This window comes from Glycine max, chromosome 3 (genome assembly GCF_000004515.6).
Source record: "Glycine max cultivar Williams 82 chromosome 3, Glycine_max_v4.0, whole genome shotgun sequence".
Classification (NCBI taxonomy): Eukaryota; Viridiplantae; Streptophyta; class Magnoliopsida; order Fabales; family Fabaceae; genus Glycine; species Glycine max.
In genome coordinates, this window is record NC_016090.4 from 29,692,107 (window position 1) to 29,708,565 (window position 16,459).

The 16,459-nt window shown below is 33.3% G+C and overlaps 2 protein-coding genes across 2 annotated transcripts; one reads left to right on the forward strand and one right to left on the reverse strand.

Moving 5' to 3' along the window:
* Positions 1 to 2,098: 2,098 nt before the first annotated feature.
* LOC102660900 (uncharacterized) lies at positions 2,099 to 2,659 on the reverse strand. Its single transcript, XM_006577542.1, has 2 exons — positions 2,542 to 2,659; positions 2,099 to 2,454 (listed from the first exon to the last, which is right to left on the reverse strand). Exons 1-2 carry the CDS (start codon positions 2,657 to 2,659, stop codon positions 2,099 to 2,101), a joined length of 474 nt encoding a protein of 157 aa, XP_006577605.1.
* A 1,256-nt stretch (positions 2,660 to 3,915) lies between these two features.
* Positions 3,916 to 11,092, forward strand: LOC100809126 (uncharacterized hydrolase YNR064C). Its single transcript, XM_003520969.5, has 13 exons — positions 3,916 to 4,247; positions 4,465 to 4,519; positions 4,638 to 4,693; positions 5,257 to 5,357; positions 5,613 to 5,682; positions 7,024 to 7,093; positions 7,633 to 7,689; positions 7,793 to 7,860; positions 7,975 to 8,055; positions 8,378 to 8,455; positions 8,580 to 8,735; positions 8,920 to 9,072; positions 10,835 to 11,092. The coding sequence occupies exons 1-13, from the start codon at positions 3,945 to 3,947 to the stop codon at positions 10,916 to 10,918; spliced, it is 1,332 nt and encodes a 443-aa protein (XP_003521017.4). The 5' UTR covers positions 3,916 to 3,944; the 3' UTR covers positions 10,919 to 11,092.
* Positions 11,093 to 16,459: the final 5,367 nt, after the last annotated feature.

The following is a 16,459-nucleotide window of genomic DNA, read 5'->3' on the forward strand; positions in this document are numbered from 1 at the left end:
TCCGTTGTGTAACGTATCAACATTACAATGAAATCTTGATTTTGTTGTGATAAAAAAAGATTATCAACAATAGGATCTTGATTCCGTTGTAGTTTTTTTTAAAAAAATATTTGTGTTTTTAAAATGTGTTTTTTTATTGATTGAACACTCCAACCCAGCATTTTATTGACCATTTATTGATTGAGATTGTATTTTTTTCTTAGACATATTGACCAAACACTCCTTTTTTTTCTGATACACATATTGCTCGTATTAATATAGAAGTGGTTTCAACCATTTATATTGTCGATGCGATCACAGCCATTGGTTTAATAGAGTCATGAGAGAATTGTAAATCCCTAATATAGATTGCAGTAAGGGTTTGATGTAACTCAACACTTGCTTGATATTCACCATATTTCTTGAATCATAAAGAGTGTATATGGTGTTGTATTTTGCAATGGTGACATGATTTCATCAACTGAAGGGATATTGTTTGAATGTCTTGCTTGTCCTAAAGTCGTCACAATAAGTGAGATGGTGTTTAATGCTTTACAGAAAACCATAATGGGCACAATTGGAGGTTGTAGAATTTTACTTAATCTTTTTTACCTTCAACCAGTTTACTTAGATGATGGTTGTATTGAATACGATTGTATGGAGATTAAACGCGACAATGATGTGGAAAAAATGTTTTTCATCCTTTCAGAATTTAGTAGCAAAGATCTTATTGAGTTGAATGCAACTTTTGCCCAATCTCTAGATGAAATCCTTACCCTACTACGCAAACCAAGATCTGCTAATAGGATCATTGCTTTTGATGTATGATAAATCTGTGCAGTCATGTTTTTATTTTATAAAAATCATACATTGTTTTTTATTTTGTTTTAAGAAAAGTTGTATTATCCATGTTTGTTTAGTTGTTGATGTTTGTTTTGTGAATCAATAGAATAGACTCTTGTTGTTACTACTAGGTACGTGTTGTTTAAATAGTTTACAAACACAAAAAATAAGTAAATCAAGCACAATATATACTTAAGAAAATATGTTAAAACAACAAAAAATATGTGTGCTACATCAAAAGATAATAATAATTACAATAATACAAAAAAATAATTTGCCCCTGCCACCTTTGGTAGCCTTGGTTGCCTTCTTCCTTTGCCTCTCTAGGCTACACCTAGCTTCAAAGCTTTTCTGCAACAAATGCAAAGCTTATTGTATGGTATGATGATGACTTGTGCCCTTTGGCATTACTCTAAGGTCCAACAAGATTTGCATAGCGCTTGATGCCATTTGGAATCGATCCTGCAAGAACAATTTCACTTAGTAACTATTTTTGAATCAACAATTAAGGGGAAAAAATTAACAAAATCAAATTTGATTTACCTAGTAAGAGTAGTCTTGACCTAGTACATAGTCTTCTAGTGGCTATTTAGATGGTAACTGTATGGGATGGACGGTAAATGCACAGGAGGACATGGTGGTTGCCCGTCCACTAGCAGAATGACATAGGGATGGGAAACCTTGTAAAACCAAGGTAGATAGTTAGGGGTGCAAGCCCAAAGACCCCTAGGTGGCACAACATTGCTCAGAGCATAAGGACACTTGTGAGAAAATCGTGACACCTCTGTGGCCCTCATAAGGACACCACACAACAACATCCATCTGTAGCTCATCCAGCTTCTCCCTAATCGAAAGAACAAAGCCAGAACCTTTGGTTGGCTTCCATCTGTGGGCACCGGGTCATCTAGAGCATCGATCACATGCTCTGAATAGTGAATATTGGCAGATGTGCAAACGCTTATGACTGTAAAAAAATATTAACAAAAAAACTAATTACAATAATAATGAAAAAAAAATCACAATACTAAAATAATTTACTTAGAATGAGTAATGTCGTATAACCTCTAACCTGCTTGTTGGGTACTGGCTCACATAGAAGAAATGGTCGTATAGGTAAGCCAGTGCAACGGCTCCCCATGCGTACTTGTGCAAGCATCCTGTTATCGAGGTAAAGGAGGTAGGCGACATGGACATGAGTCAAGGAATTTTCGACAAATATCGTATTGTCGAACAAGTGCAAAAGATAAGTCGTGACAGCCCACATGCTATAGCCTAACTAAACATAGCGGTGATATAACTCTACTAGCCACGTCAACCTCACCTTGGCACTTGTGGTGGTCGCCACCATAGCCTCTTCCTCTGTCGATATGCCAAGGAGGCTCATTAGCGGAATCTTCATAGAGTCTCTTTCAAAGACGGATGGGATGTGATCAATGGGCTTGCTTGTCATAGGCAGATGCAGGAGAGAAGACACATCATCTGGAGTGATGGTCATCTCTCTAACAGGTAGGTGGAAGGAAGACGTCTCCTGATGCCACCTCTCCACAAAGGCATTCATGAAGCCCTTGTTTGCGGTAGGGTACCGTGCTGTGACTAAGCTGGCTAACCCCGACCACAACATATAAGCTTTCACTGTTGATGCAGTAGGGAGTGGTAGCACATGAACATCGTGGCTGACAAGCTTTAACTCTAACCACGCTTAGTGCATCCTTACTTCACCAACATAGTGGTCCTTGTACGATTGAAGCAAGGACAGATCAATTGGAGCTCCTCCAAATGGAGGTCCAACAATGCCCAGTGCTTGTGGCACTGTCGGTGGTCCTTCTAGCTCTGGCATCACCGAACGTCAGCCACGTTTAGGCACTGTTAGCCTTTGATGTCTCTCTGCAACATTGTCCCCTTCATGTGAGGGGCCCTCATGAAAATGATCATGTCCGACAACGCATGAGGCTTGCTTTGTTCGAGCCATCTAAGTTTAAACAAAAAACAATTAAACAAGTAATAAACATAATAAAATTAAAAAAAAATAACACACGCAATAGAATCATGATTTCATTGTGTGTTTTGACAAAAGCCACAATGAAATCCATTGTATGTTTTGACAAAAACCACAACAAAATTGTGATTCCATTTTATGATTTTCCAAAACATAGTGGAATCACGATTCCGTTGTGGTTTTGTGCAAAACACACAACATAATCGTGTTTTCGTTATGGTCTACAAATCATAAAATAATAATAATAATGGAATCGTGATTCCATTGAATGCTATAACCCAAAAGAAGAAAAACCTTACCTTTAGGTAAATGTAGAGGGGACGCAAATGCAAGGGGGAGCGAAAGAGAAGGAGGGAGGGAGGTTAGGGAAGATGAAGGGTTGGGTTCGAGAGAAGGAAGAGGAAAAGAGAAAATGTAGGAGTGGGGTGCTGAAGGCAGGGGGAAGAGGGAGTGATGGATTTTTTTAAACTATGGGTAAAAAGAGGATTTCACATATATGTAGGGGCCGACGAATATTTTTTGTAGGGATTAATAGTAACTCTCTTATTTAATCGTAAAGACATGTTTTATAATTATTTTTGAAAGTATTACGAAATAAGCATGTCATAAATATGATATTTTAGCTAAAAACACAACACCTATTCATAAGGTGTTTTAGAATATCTCTTGCGTAGCACATTTAAAAAATCACTACTATTATGTACACCAAAATTTTCTTTCAAAATGTCTCTGTTTTTATTTTTATCTTTTTCGAGTTAAATTTAGTTGTAAATAATTATCATAATTGTGAAGCTTATTTTTTTAAAAAAAATAATTATAATTATGGAGTTGTTTTTAGAGTTACTCGATGGATTAAATAGTTAACATATTATGTAGTATGTACACCAAAAATAAATATCTCTTTTTGTTGGTACATTTTATTTTACTTAACTAAATATCTCCTTTTTTTGTAAAAAATATATATCTCCTTTATTATTAGTATAGAGGTATTAAAATAAACTATTTTTTAAATATATATTATGAATAAACTATTGAAAAAGCTAGTTGGTGTAGGGAAAAATTATTTAAGGCCAGAAAGAAGTTTGGTGAAGTGAGGACCGGAGAATCCCTATCTCTTCACAAATTAATGGACAAAACAAAACGTGTTTCATTTTTATGTTGTTTTGGCATCAAAACTAACGGTCTTTCAGTTAAGTTACTTTCTCGTTCGTTCCCTCTCAACCAAAACCAACCACTTCATGTTATCATTGCTATGACCCTTCAAGCTTTTCATGGCTCTGCATGTTGTTTCCGTTCCCACCTTCTTCACTTTTCTTCTTCCACCGCTTCATCTCCACCATTCCTTGCTTCGAGGAGGTTCCAATCATGCCCTTCAACAAGAAAATCTCTCAAGTTGAATTGCAGTTCAAGTGGCAATAATGGTGACCAAGTATGGTTTTTGTTTTTTTTTTTGTGGACAAATGTTAACTTGTTAGAATGTTAGTTTTGTTAGCTGAGGGGATCGAATCCGTAATCTTTTCCCTCTTCCCTTCTCCCTTAACCATCAAACACACCTTATATCCCCAAGTATGGTTTTTGTGTTGATGGAGTTTCCCAATTTTGCTTCTTGAAACTTTGTTTCAAACTGTTTGTTAGTTCTAGTGCAGGATTACCTTCTGGATGCTCCAGTTTCTGTTGGAGATGGATTCTCTTTCAGTGGAGGTAAAAAAAAAAATGGGTGGATCATGGATGTGTGGAAAACATGCTCACATCACAGGCATTTACTTTTTGTGATTTTGAAACTTTTGTTTGAACTTTTTGGTTTCTTCTATACTGATAGGGAAGTATTCAGATGGCCCTAGTCCAAGTGATGAATGGTTTAAGCAAGGGAAAAAGGTGACTACTAATTAATTTTCACCCTTTTCTTTCTTTATATTTTATTGCTGTTAAAAGGGGGTTTGAGTAATATTCTATAGCAATGCTATGCATTTTATATTTTGTTTCTAGAATTTTTTTTGTTATCTATTCTATCCTTCAGGTCATGATTTGGTCACTATTTGCTGGACGGAAAGAAATGAGTATAATGAAACACTCATTTAGGAAATGATTTGATGTCATTTTTGCATGCTATTGGGATTTGGGACTAAATTGATGACAAAACTTTGGAGAACCAAAGTGATGACAAAATCTTTTGAGGACCTAAGTGATTGTGCTTGTATTTTAGGATGATGAAAATAAAGGTTTAGTCTTTGTATTAAAATATTGAAGTATACTGTTGATTAGTTCTGAGTTCCGTGAATACATTTTGTTGACACATGACCAGATTAATTGAGTTACAATAATCTGATATACGGCAAAAATTGTCCTTTTGTTATTTCAACTTCATTTCCTTGAGGTAGAATGTTATGATTTTCAACCCATTTATGGTTTTACCCATCAGTTTTCTGATATATTATCAGGTTAAAGCCTATTCAATACCTGGCACTGGTGAAAAGGCAAAAGATCCAATTTTTGGACTTGCTATGGGTTCCGGTTCTCAAGCTACTGGCGATCGTTTCAGGTAAACTAGATTTACTTTTACATGTCCAATGATTTTCTATCTTCTTGTTGAAGAACACAGGAAAATTTAAAAAATAAAAATATTAAGTTGGAAAGCAGATGGCTGATATGTGGCATGAATATATAACAATACCTAAATTAATAATGCTAAAAAACCTTATCTGAATTTGTAGGTTTTGTTACAAGTAGAAATGAGAAATGGTATTATTTCACAGATAATTGAATAACATTTTGTCAATATGATTTTACATAATAGATGGTTTTGTGTTGAAAGCGGAAGTGCTGATAATCCTTCAGTGATATTAATCCATGGTTTCCCTTCACAGGTGAGTTTTATTTGTCAACAATGTGAGAGAGAACCTCTAGAATAATATTCTATATGCAATTTTAATGGGTCCTTTCTTAATTTTAAATCATAATGATATGAATATCATTTGTTTGCTTTGTTTTCTTAGCTAATTTTTAACTAATAGTTTTAATCCATGCCAAGCTTGTATCCACAAAACCATAATGTGATTTGAATTCCTTAGGGAATCAAATGCATGTTCATGACTCTATAGGCGAGTGAAACAATAGTGACAGTTTTCAACATTGTCGGACTAAGATGTGGTGTTTAAATTTTGGAGTTTAGTTGTGGTTGCTGTTGAGATGACTTAAAAGGAGCTGAAGCAAATACAGTGGTTATCTCGTGATGTTGAGCTGCAGTTAAGGTAATTGCAATGCTTATTGCAATTCACTGCGATGGGAACAAACAGGGATGTTGGGAGTCACTCCTTCATTGCTGTAAGGGTGATGAAGTGCAAACCATCATGTCTTTTCCATCTTATTTTTTTGCTCTGATTCTGAGATAAGGTGTTAAAGGATGCTCAGAGAGAGTGATTCATGGAGTGATCTCAGAGGTGGTTGTGCCAGGATGATTGATGACTTTGGTTTGGTGACCATTTTGTCTATTTCTGTTGTCAATGAAGTTGTGGATAAAAAGTTTTCAGACTCTAGTAAAGGGCTTTCTTTTTGTGCATTACTGGGAGTATAGGAGTGTTGTTAAGACCAGCTTAGAGGTTGAGTGGACCATTGATGAGAAAGGGTTGAGACTGCTAAACCTGTGTCATGTACTTGGGATATGTGTTGAAGAGAAGTTGGAAGTAGATCAAAGTTAGGGGGAAAGGTTGAAGACCAAGGAAGCTATTAGTCAATGACATGACCGAAAGTGTTGTTCTTCAGTGAAAGTACTGGTTGCTCAAGTTCTTTGTTTGATATAGGCTGATATGTTTGATGTTCTATGTTTTGTATCTGTATGTTTATTTGCAACAACCTGATAGCTTAATAAGCATCATCTTAAGGGTGAGTGTTTGAATAATAGTCTGATTCATTAGCATAGTAGTTTGGACTTACTAACACATTTTAGAATACTAATAGTTATGACTTTAGTTTATAACTGTTTATTAGCCCTGTAATTAGTCCTTGACTAGCTCTTGTACTGGATGAACTCATAGCATACAGAAAATGGGATTTTACGTACTCATGGACTATGTGTTTCAATAATAGTCAATGTGTTTCTATCACTTACACATAGTTGGAAATGTTAATAAGTGTATCGTGAGTTATTTTGTCCATATTAGATATATTGAGAAACCACAATTTTACTGGCAAATTGATGATGCTGCCAGGCATATTCTTACCGCAAAGTTCTTCCAGTACTCTCCAAGGACTATCACGTCATAGCCTTTGACTGGCTAGGTAAGATCACAATTTTGTATTGAATTTGTAATTAAAAATTGATCTTACTTTATTTGCTGGGGTTCTCTTTGTGACATTCTGAACTATGCTTTGTGTCATTTCATACTTGTTGGATTTTTAATTTATATAAGCCAAATTAAATGCCTTCAATATCTTGCACTAGCTCGACCTTTTAGTACTATATTATACCTGTATAATTTCCTCTTCGTCACAGCTAATGCAATCTATCTTCCAGAATAACAGTTGAGGGCTACATTTAGTTTGTTATTTATTATTTATTCCCCTTTCGAGTATGTTATGAACTTATTATAGTATCCATGATGAGGAGCCTTTGATCTGTCTCTAATTTAGTAGAGCTGTGCTTCAATTTGTGTGTAATGACAAGTTTCATTTACAATTTTTCATACAACAAATTTATCCATGAGATGGATTCATGATTTTCTCATTCATTTTTGAATTTTTTTACTGGCACTTCATTAATTTATTAATTCACGACAACAGAATTGGAAAAGCTCACTCCATTTATTCTTTCATCTCAGGATTTGGGTTTTCTGACAAGCCTCAACCCAGATATGGGTTTGACTACACACTGGATGGTAATTGCTTTAGTGGGCCAAATAACTTGCTGTTTATTGGGAATTCTTGTTTTGACAAATAATGGTGGCAAAAGTGTGTTTTCTTTTGTCTTCTTCCTTGCAGAGTATGTCTCATCATTGGAGTCACTTATTGATGAACTGGCTGCTACTAAAGTCTCACTTGTTGTCCAGGTAAGTTTGCCTTAGTTGAAAAAAAGTATGGATTTTGACTTAAAATTTGCTGTAGGCTTCACTTATCTGTTCTTTGACATGTAATAAGAAGTTCTTTATCTTCTTTTCTCACAGGGATATTTTTCGCCTGTTGTAGCCAAGTATGCCAGCATTCACCAGGAAAAAGTCAGAAACTTAATACTCCTTAATCCGCCTGTATGTTTGTTTTACCCATCAAATTCAACTTTGTCTTACAAAACTCATTCTACCATGATATCATGGATCAAATGCAGAAGTTTCACTTAGTGTTATACAACTTAATTTTTCTTCATATTCCAAAAACTTCGTATCATCTTCTATATGTAAATTAAATTATATTTTTTTTTCCAAATAAAAGTGTATTTTCTCCTGTAAAAGGATCTTGTCTCCTTGACTTTACATTTTAATTCCATTATTTAATATCATTATCTATCAGAAATTCTTTCCTAAATACTTCTTAACTGTTACCACCTTGAATTATTCTTTCTTATTTTATAAGCTAACAGCCCAACATGCCAAGCTTCCACCAACATTGTCCATATTCAGCAACTTTCTACTAGGTGAAATATTTTCACAGGTACAAAATGTTCATACATATTAATGATGTTCTAATATTCAGATTTTATTTATATCTACTTGAATTAATAGTTTGGATGGCCCCAAAAGGCTTGAGATGATACACTGCTCTTCTGCATGATCAGGATCCATTAAGGGCCAGTGACAAAGCTCTAACAAGCTGTGGCCCCTATAAAATGAAAGAAGAAGATGCAATGGTCTATCGAAGACCCTATCTTACATCTGGTTCCTCTGGCTTTGCTCTAAATGCAATTAGCAGGAACATGAACAAAGACCTCAAGGTGAAAATTTACGTATATTGAATCGGTTCAACTGGCTTACATGTATTTTCTCTTGCATAATGAAAGTATGGATAATGAGCAAGTCATCAATTAGTTCACCGCACGTGGAATTTCTGTAGTGTATAGAATTTTGCTTTTCTATGATCTAATAAGGTGGTGTTTGTTTGATTCACTCTTCCGCTAGAGATATGTGGAGGATATGCAAACAATACTGAAGGACAAAAATTGGAAAGTTCAAACCACAATATGTTGGGGCCAAAGAGACCGCTGGTTGAGCTATGATGGAGTGGAGGATTTCTGCAAGGATTCCAATCATAAACTCATTGATGTTCCTACGGTAAATACATTAGATTCATTTGCACATGCTTGACTTAGTCAAGTTTTTTATTTTTAATTTGTTGCCACTGGATGAAATTATTCTTTCCAAGTTGTGAGCTACTTTCTCTGAGCATTTATTTGAAAAAATTGTGCCTAATAACCTGTTGTTTTGTTTAAAAGGCAAGAAGTATGCATTCATAAATTGTAGAAGCATTTGTACTTTTAGAGCATCCACATTAATGGGAAATGACTTTTCCAGATTCTTTGTTTACTCTTTGTATTTGAAACAATTTAATTTCCCATCCCAAAGGTGTACTTATGATATTTTGATATTTAATTTTAGCAAGTCAAAAAATGATTGCAGTTTTAGCCTCACTGTAATCTTTGCTTGAAAATATTTAAGTTGTATTTAAGTTTGTGCTGATGTATTCTCTGTGTTCTTATAAGGCTAAGAAGTTGTTGACAATTTTCATTTAGTATAAATTGGAAGAAAACCAAAAAAATATTATGCATGATAGGTAACCTAGGATTAAATCTATAGCACTCGAGAACTAGGGAGAGAACAAGAATGACCTTGAAGGTCCAAAAATCGAAACACATAGAGGATTGTCTTCATATGATAGATGTTAATAATTCCTTCTTACATGGTAAATTACAGGACAAAGTCTATATGCACTAGCCACCTTGTTTTAGTGATCATGGAACACCCCAAGTAGTATGCCTAAAATGTTGAAACAATATCTTCATGTGAACATTGTTAAATGGCGGTGCCATGGTCACCATGGAAGAATGGCGTGACGGATTTTTTGCCAACTGCCATAGGCAATTTGTGAAGGGAGGCCGGCTATGGCAGTGCCATAGGCCACAATGACATGTTTATATGGCGGAATTTTGGCCTTCCACCATCCTCCATTGATAGCACTGCTTCATGTCTATTTTAGGAAAATTGGTCCTATCGTCTAGCAATTCAGCATGGATTTGTGTTCATTTCATTTTCTTCTGGCTCTCTTCACTTGGCCTTTGTCTTCATCTTGTTGGTTTCCTTGATATGAAGCAACATCTATCACACCACTTTTAAACATAAAATTTGAGCCTTCTCAAATGGTTTTTGGGGATTGAAGTTTCTCAATCAAATCCAGGTGTTTCCGTCCCCTACACAATTGAACATACTTGAAAAAGCATGCATGTTGTGACTGCCAACGTAATGATACTAACATGGATCAGCTCCCAATATCAAACTATTACATGATAAAGGGGGTCTCTACCCTAGTAGAGTAGTAGTTGTAGACATCTTGTCAGTAGACTGTTATCTTACAGTAACATAGTTAGACATGATTTTTTCTCTAAGTATGGTAAGCCAATTTCTATATGCTCCTCGTGATAGTCATTGGTATGCTATGGTTCACTTTCATACCAAGAGTGCACCTAGTTGTTGATTACTTTGTTGGTAATTAGGTAGAGTCATTATCAGATAAATGCTTAACTATAATATATTATGTAGGAGCATAAACAGTCCTAACACTATATATAATCTCCAAAAGAACCCAACATTTAATTGTAATTGAACCTTTCATCCTTCATCATCCAGCAATAATAGTTGAAAGATTCTTTTAACTTTAACTAAACATGGAAAATTCTTTTGATATTATTTTTGTATGTAACAATGATTTTTTTTTTAATTCAAGAGAAATACTATGGTTGTAATTTTAGACTTTCTTATTCACAAATCTCAAGCCTATTTTCAAAGGAGAAAGGTACAATTAACTTATTTCACTTCGTAGGCTGGTCATCATGTGCAGGAAGATTGTGGCGAAGAAGTTGGACAACTTATTCGTGGGATAATAAGCAAAAGGACCAAGATATAGGATATTTTCTCATTGCTTCTTGAGATGCTGAACAAATTTTTTTGTTACATGGATTCCTATCTTTTCCTTGGTCTCTATCCTTCCAATAAATCTTGATTCAATTCCAATCTTGCTCTGCATAAAGATGCATTTTAAAGGTAAAAGGAATTATATCAAATTATCGATAGTGTATCTCCTTCGAGTCTCTGTCTCCTATCTAAACTTCATTTGGCAAAGAGTTCTTAAGGAAGAAAAAAATGGCATTGCTTAGTAATGGTTGTGAAAACTAAATTTTCATTTGTATAATCATAGTAATTTGTTGTCTCTTTAATACAAAGTAAAGCTGAAAGCCATGTTTCTTTCCAAGTCTGGCATCAAAAAGTTCAAAAGAGAAGGACCTGCTTATTTGTATCATGCATTTAAAGTATGTAATTCTAACAGATTCTCGTGTTATGGGAGTATCAAGAGTTTGTACTTAAAAGTGCAATTTTAGAGTAAAACCCAAAGAACTTTGTGTCCATGAGGATACTAAAATTCAGAATCTAGTTTTATGATCCTAGTTTTCCTTGAGGAAGGTGACCGAGAAATAAATACGAAAATCCGTCGGTGGAAATTTATTTTTTTTTGCCTTTCTAAAAACAGAAAATGGTCCAAATTTCCAAAAGAAACTTGTGTGTAAACCCGATTTTACTCGTTTGCATATTGTAGTCTATGGAGTCATATCATATGCAATTTCGACTCTGGAACTCCTAAATAAATTAATTGAATTTCCTAGTTGACTAAAATTCCTCAAACACATTTTATTTTCCTACGGAGCAAAGCCTTGGCAGAGTGAAATTGATTCTGTACCAGTTCAATCCCATCACAGAACCTCTATCATGGAGTGTGCAATAGCTGCTCTTTGTTTCTGCATTCAATTTTGTTTATCCATTTAAAAAATGGAAACATTTTAAAGATTATCATGCTCAAATATTTGCTTAGCACTAAGGTCTATAAATTAAACTTAACCAAGATTAATACTACTTACATGTGAACATAAAATGTTTTAGAAACATAAACTAATTTAGAATGGTCAGTTTGGTCTCAAATCTCAATTAATTACTTGTACTACTAATTAAAGGTTCAATCAAATCATATTTGCTTGAACACTTTGATAATGAGGCCATGATACCCATGAATTCAGACAAATGTAGCAAGTAAGAAGATCCTCCGAATCCTTTGATGTCCTGATGGTTGTTTTGCACAATCATTTCCATTGTTGATTCCACCATTCCACTTTTGGCATACACGGAAAGAATGGTGTTCCAAGGGAAGGTGGCCTTGTCGCCTTGATGTGCACTTCACTGAGCATGAGTTGGGGCCTGATTTTATTCTAACATTTCTTTTGCTGCATGGAATCTCTTAACTTTCTTTTTAAACGTATTAAATGGAATGTTATTAATACCTTTTAATTTTCATTTTAGACGTATTAAATGGATTGTTACCAAATACTTTTTAATTATATGTAAATTATCTAATAAATAAGTTTAGCTATAATGAAATCTTTTCAGACTTTATTTGAAACGTATAATGGAAGGTTACAAAGAGTCTCTTAGTCATAAGTAATTATTTTCTTATAAGCAATCGCAAATAATTATTTAATAAATGATTTTTTTTGAAAGAAAATAATTTTCTTTTGAAATGATCAATAAATTATCTAATATATCATAAATAGATTTTTTTTACCAAGAGAATTACTTCGTTTCATTCATAAGAACATAGTGAATCTAATTTGAAATATGATCAAAGATCTAGATACTAGCAAAATATAATGAGCTATCCTGTGAGCAAAATTATTGGTTTGTCTCCAAATAAAACTCACCAATGAATTCAGAATTAAGTTTAAGACTTCCTTACACTTAGACACAAGGATATGAACATTTGTGTTGTGCCTATTACAGTTAAGTAGGTCATCTACAATGGATTTACAATCAATTTCAATCTCAACATTTTGATAGCCAAGCTCATGTATCCATTTAATCCCTTCTAACAGTGCCCATGCTTCAGCTTCCAGGGGTATCATAAATAGATTCAAATATAGGAAGTAGTACGTAGTTTAAATCAAGGTGCTGATTGTCAGTTATCATGCATAGAAATATTACTTCAAAGTGAAATTTTAGGCAAAATAAGATTAGAAAAAATTTACATTTAAATTCATTTACATAATTTATTGAAGTAATTAGAGTGTGGAAGCAACCTCTTACAATACAATAAATTTTAGAGTAAGTTACAGTTTCACCATATGAGGTTTTATAAGATTGCTCTAACTTCCCCTGCCTTTCTAGTTTACAGCAGTCAGCAACTTCCTTTAAAAGAAGACACGGTACAATGTTTTTACAAACAACGAAGAGTAAGAGAGATTAATATAGGGGTAGAAAAAAATATGAAATTTTTGGCAATCTCTTAGATGTATCAGTATAATTTACTTAAAATTAACGTGTCACTTTTGCTTGTTTTTCTTCCAACTTCCAAGTAGTTTCAATAATCAATGGTGGAAACATGACATTGGCCATAAAGTATAACGAGTCAATTGCGTGAGAAACTTTGAAACTTGAGAAAGATCCCTATAATACATTACTGTGAATGATCATGATGCATGTTAATCCAAGCAAAAGTGATATTAATTCGTGAATCATGTGCTTGATCATGATGCAAAAAAGAAAAAGTTGATCATGATGCAAAAAAGCAAAAGAGAGACAGAGAAAAAGCACAATGTCTTCCTCTCTTTCTTGCTCCCTACCCGCAAGATTATATTGCTTAAAAAATTCCAATAATACATTTCTTTGTGGGTGGATTGCAGACTTTCCAAGTCTACGCAAAACATCTCTGCTTTTTAAGCTTATCTTCCACTTGATCATATCATTGCATTGCCAATTCTTAGTCATACAACCTTTCTTGAATATTCATTTTGTGAGTTAGAACTTGGAACATGGGAGATGCTCTAACATCTCTAATTGTTGACTTTTCAGTAACTTGTACTGTACATGATGACATTTCATTCAACATCTTTGTTGGTCAGAATCTTTCACCAGTCAAAGCCCTCCTAGATAGTCCTTTCTGAGACCTAAACAATCTGTTTCTCATACTTTCAGGATCAATGACTGTCCCCACAAATCAACATGAGACTTTTCAGCGTGCTTTACCCTTACTCACACGCTTTCTGGGAAACTTTCCAAAAAGTCACCCATCCCATAACTACTCCATGCCAAACATGCTTAACTATGGAGTTCTTATGTAATATGCTACTAAAAAGTAGATGCATCTTGTTGGTATAGGTAGTACCAATTAATTCCTTTAAGTCATCATCAACTATACTGTCCATGCCTGCATAGCCTCCGGATCCATCTAATTCCGGTGTCTTGGGTATTACATGTCCACCAGCTTTTGCCTGGTTCGTCCTCAAACCACATCGTATTAAGAGAGATGTTTGGTCTAATACTATTTGTAACATCCCTGATTGTTGACTTTTCGACTGCTCGCACTCTATTCTCCTACTTCTAGGATCAATGATTGTCCTCACAAACTAACACGAGACTTTTCAGTATGTTTTGTCCTCACTCACACGCTTTCTGGAAAACTTCCTAGAAGGTCACCCATCCCATTACTACTCCATGTCAAGCACGTTTAAGTGTGGAGTTCTTGTGTAATAGGCTACTAAAAAGTTGATGCTCTTTGTTGGTATAGATAGTACCAATTAATTCCTTTATGTCATCCTCAACTGTATCGTCCATGCTTGCACACCCTTCGAATTCCTCTAATTTTGGTGTGATTCGTCTTGGGTATTCATCTCATTAATTTTATGGTGGATTGATGTAGAAATAAGAGAGATAGAAAAAAAAATTTCTTGTACTAAAATAATTATCGTCCTTGATTATTATACACAACAAGAAAAATAATAAATATAAAAGAATATAGTAATTCTATAAAATTAATCTTAAGAAATGTCAAAAATTAAAATATATTTATTTTACCTATATTATTTAAGAAATGTCAATTTTTTCTCCAATAAATTACCGACATATGTTATCCGTAAATAGTGGGTAGTGAAGATTAATAGGAACTAAAATCATAAAAAGTAGTTTCTTGGGGACTAAAAGTTAAAACTTAAAACAAGTATATTGGGAGGGAATCCACTTATTAATATTAATAAATTAATATAAGCTAATATTATATATATATATATATATATTAATAAATTAAAAATAGAACAGATAAATATAAAATAAAATATTAATTCTAAGAAATCCTTACATGATAAAAAATCCAACACCTAATAGGTGTGGCCAAGTTTATAACATACAAGGGCTAATCTATGGGAAATTACTTAGGTTCGACTCCCACATGCAGGCTTGGAGAGGGGTGAGGAGCTTGATTTAAATGTGGCTAAGCTTCATATCAAAGAATAGTCTCATAGCTGAGTCTAGTGATTGAAACTTATAAACATATCTGGATATCCCATCAAGAAGTTAGAAAACCTAATAAAATAGAAAAAATATCAACCTATCAAATAAGATAAAAAAAATATATAAATAAAACTCAAGATTATTTACTCGATCTACATAACCATATATTGTGTTGAACTAATGTAATAATAAATAAATAAAAATCTAAAATTTGAAAAAGGGAAATAAAATACTCTTTTCTTCATCTACATAATCATATGTTGTGTTAAACTAGTGTGATAATTTGTGCTGAGCATTCATTCATAATAGATATTTTTTTAAATATTGTTTTATTTTAATATATTTTCAATTATAATAAAATATGCTACTAGATGTATATTAATATTTAAAAATATATGTGAAAATAATAAGGAATGTTGATATATATATATATATATATATATATATATATATATATATATATATATATATATATATATATATATTAGTAAGTTTGATATTATTTTCATTTATATAATGTTCCTTTTTTAAAAATGTTAGCTTTGCAAATAAATTTAAATTTAGGCTCAAATATATTTCAGGTCTATGATCAATGACTGATTTTTTGTTTTAGGCCCTTAATAAATTTGTTTGTTGCAATGGATCCCCGGTATCAAAATTTTTGTTTTGAAAACTTGTTATCATTTAAGTAATGACATGACACCTTGTGAATAAATCCTTCCAATATAATCAACAATTTAGATGATGTCACATCATCACTTAATTGATGACAGACTAAAAACAAAAACTTTGATGTATCAAGATCCAATGTAACAAAAAATTTATTAGAAACCTAAAATAAAAATCAATCATTTATCGGGGACTTAAGACATATATAAGCCTTAAATTTGTATATAACTTATAAAATTTTCCCAAAAATGAATTTAAAATGTTTTGAAAATTTAATTAAAAATATTTCAGATAAAGAAATGAAATTTAAGAATTTTAGTAGAATAAAAACAAATGAAAAACTTAATTGTAACAATTAAATAAAGTGAAGGACTTGATTGTAATAACTAAAAGGTAATTAGATTAAATTTGAGTATAAAAACATTGAAACTATGGGCCAAGCTCGACAAGC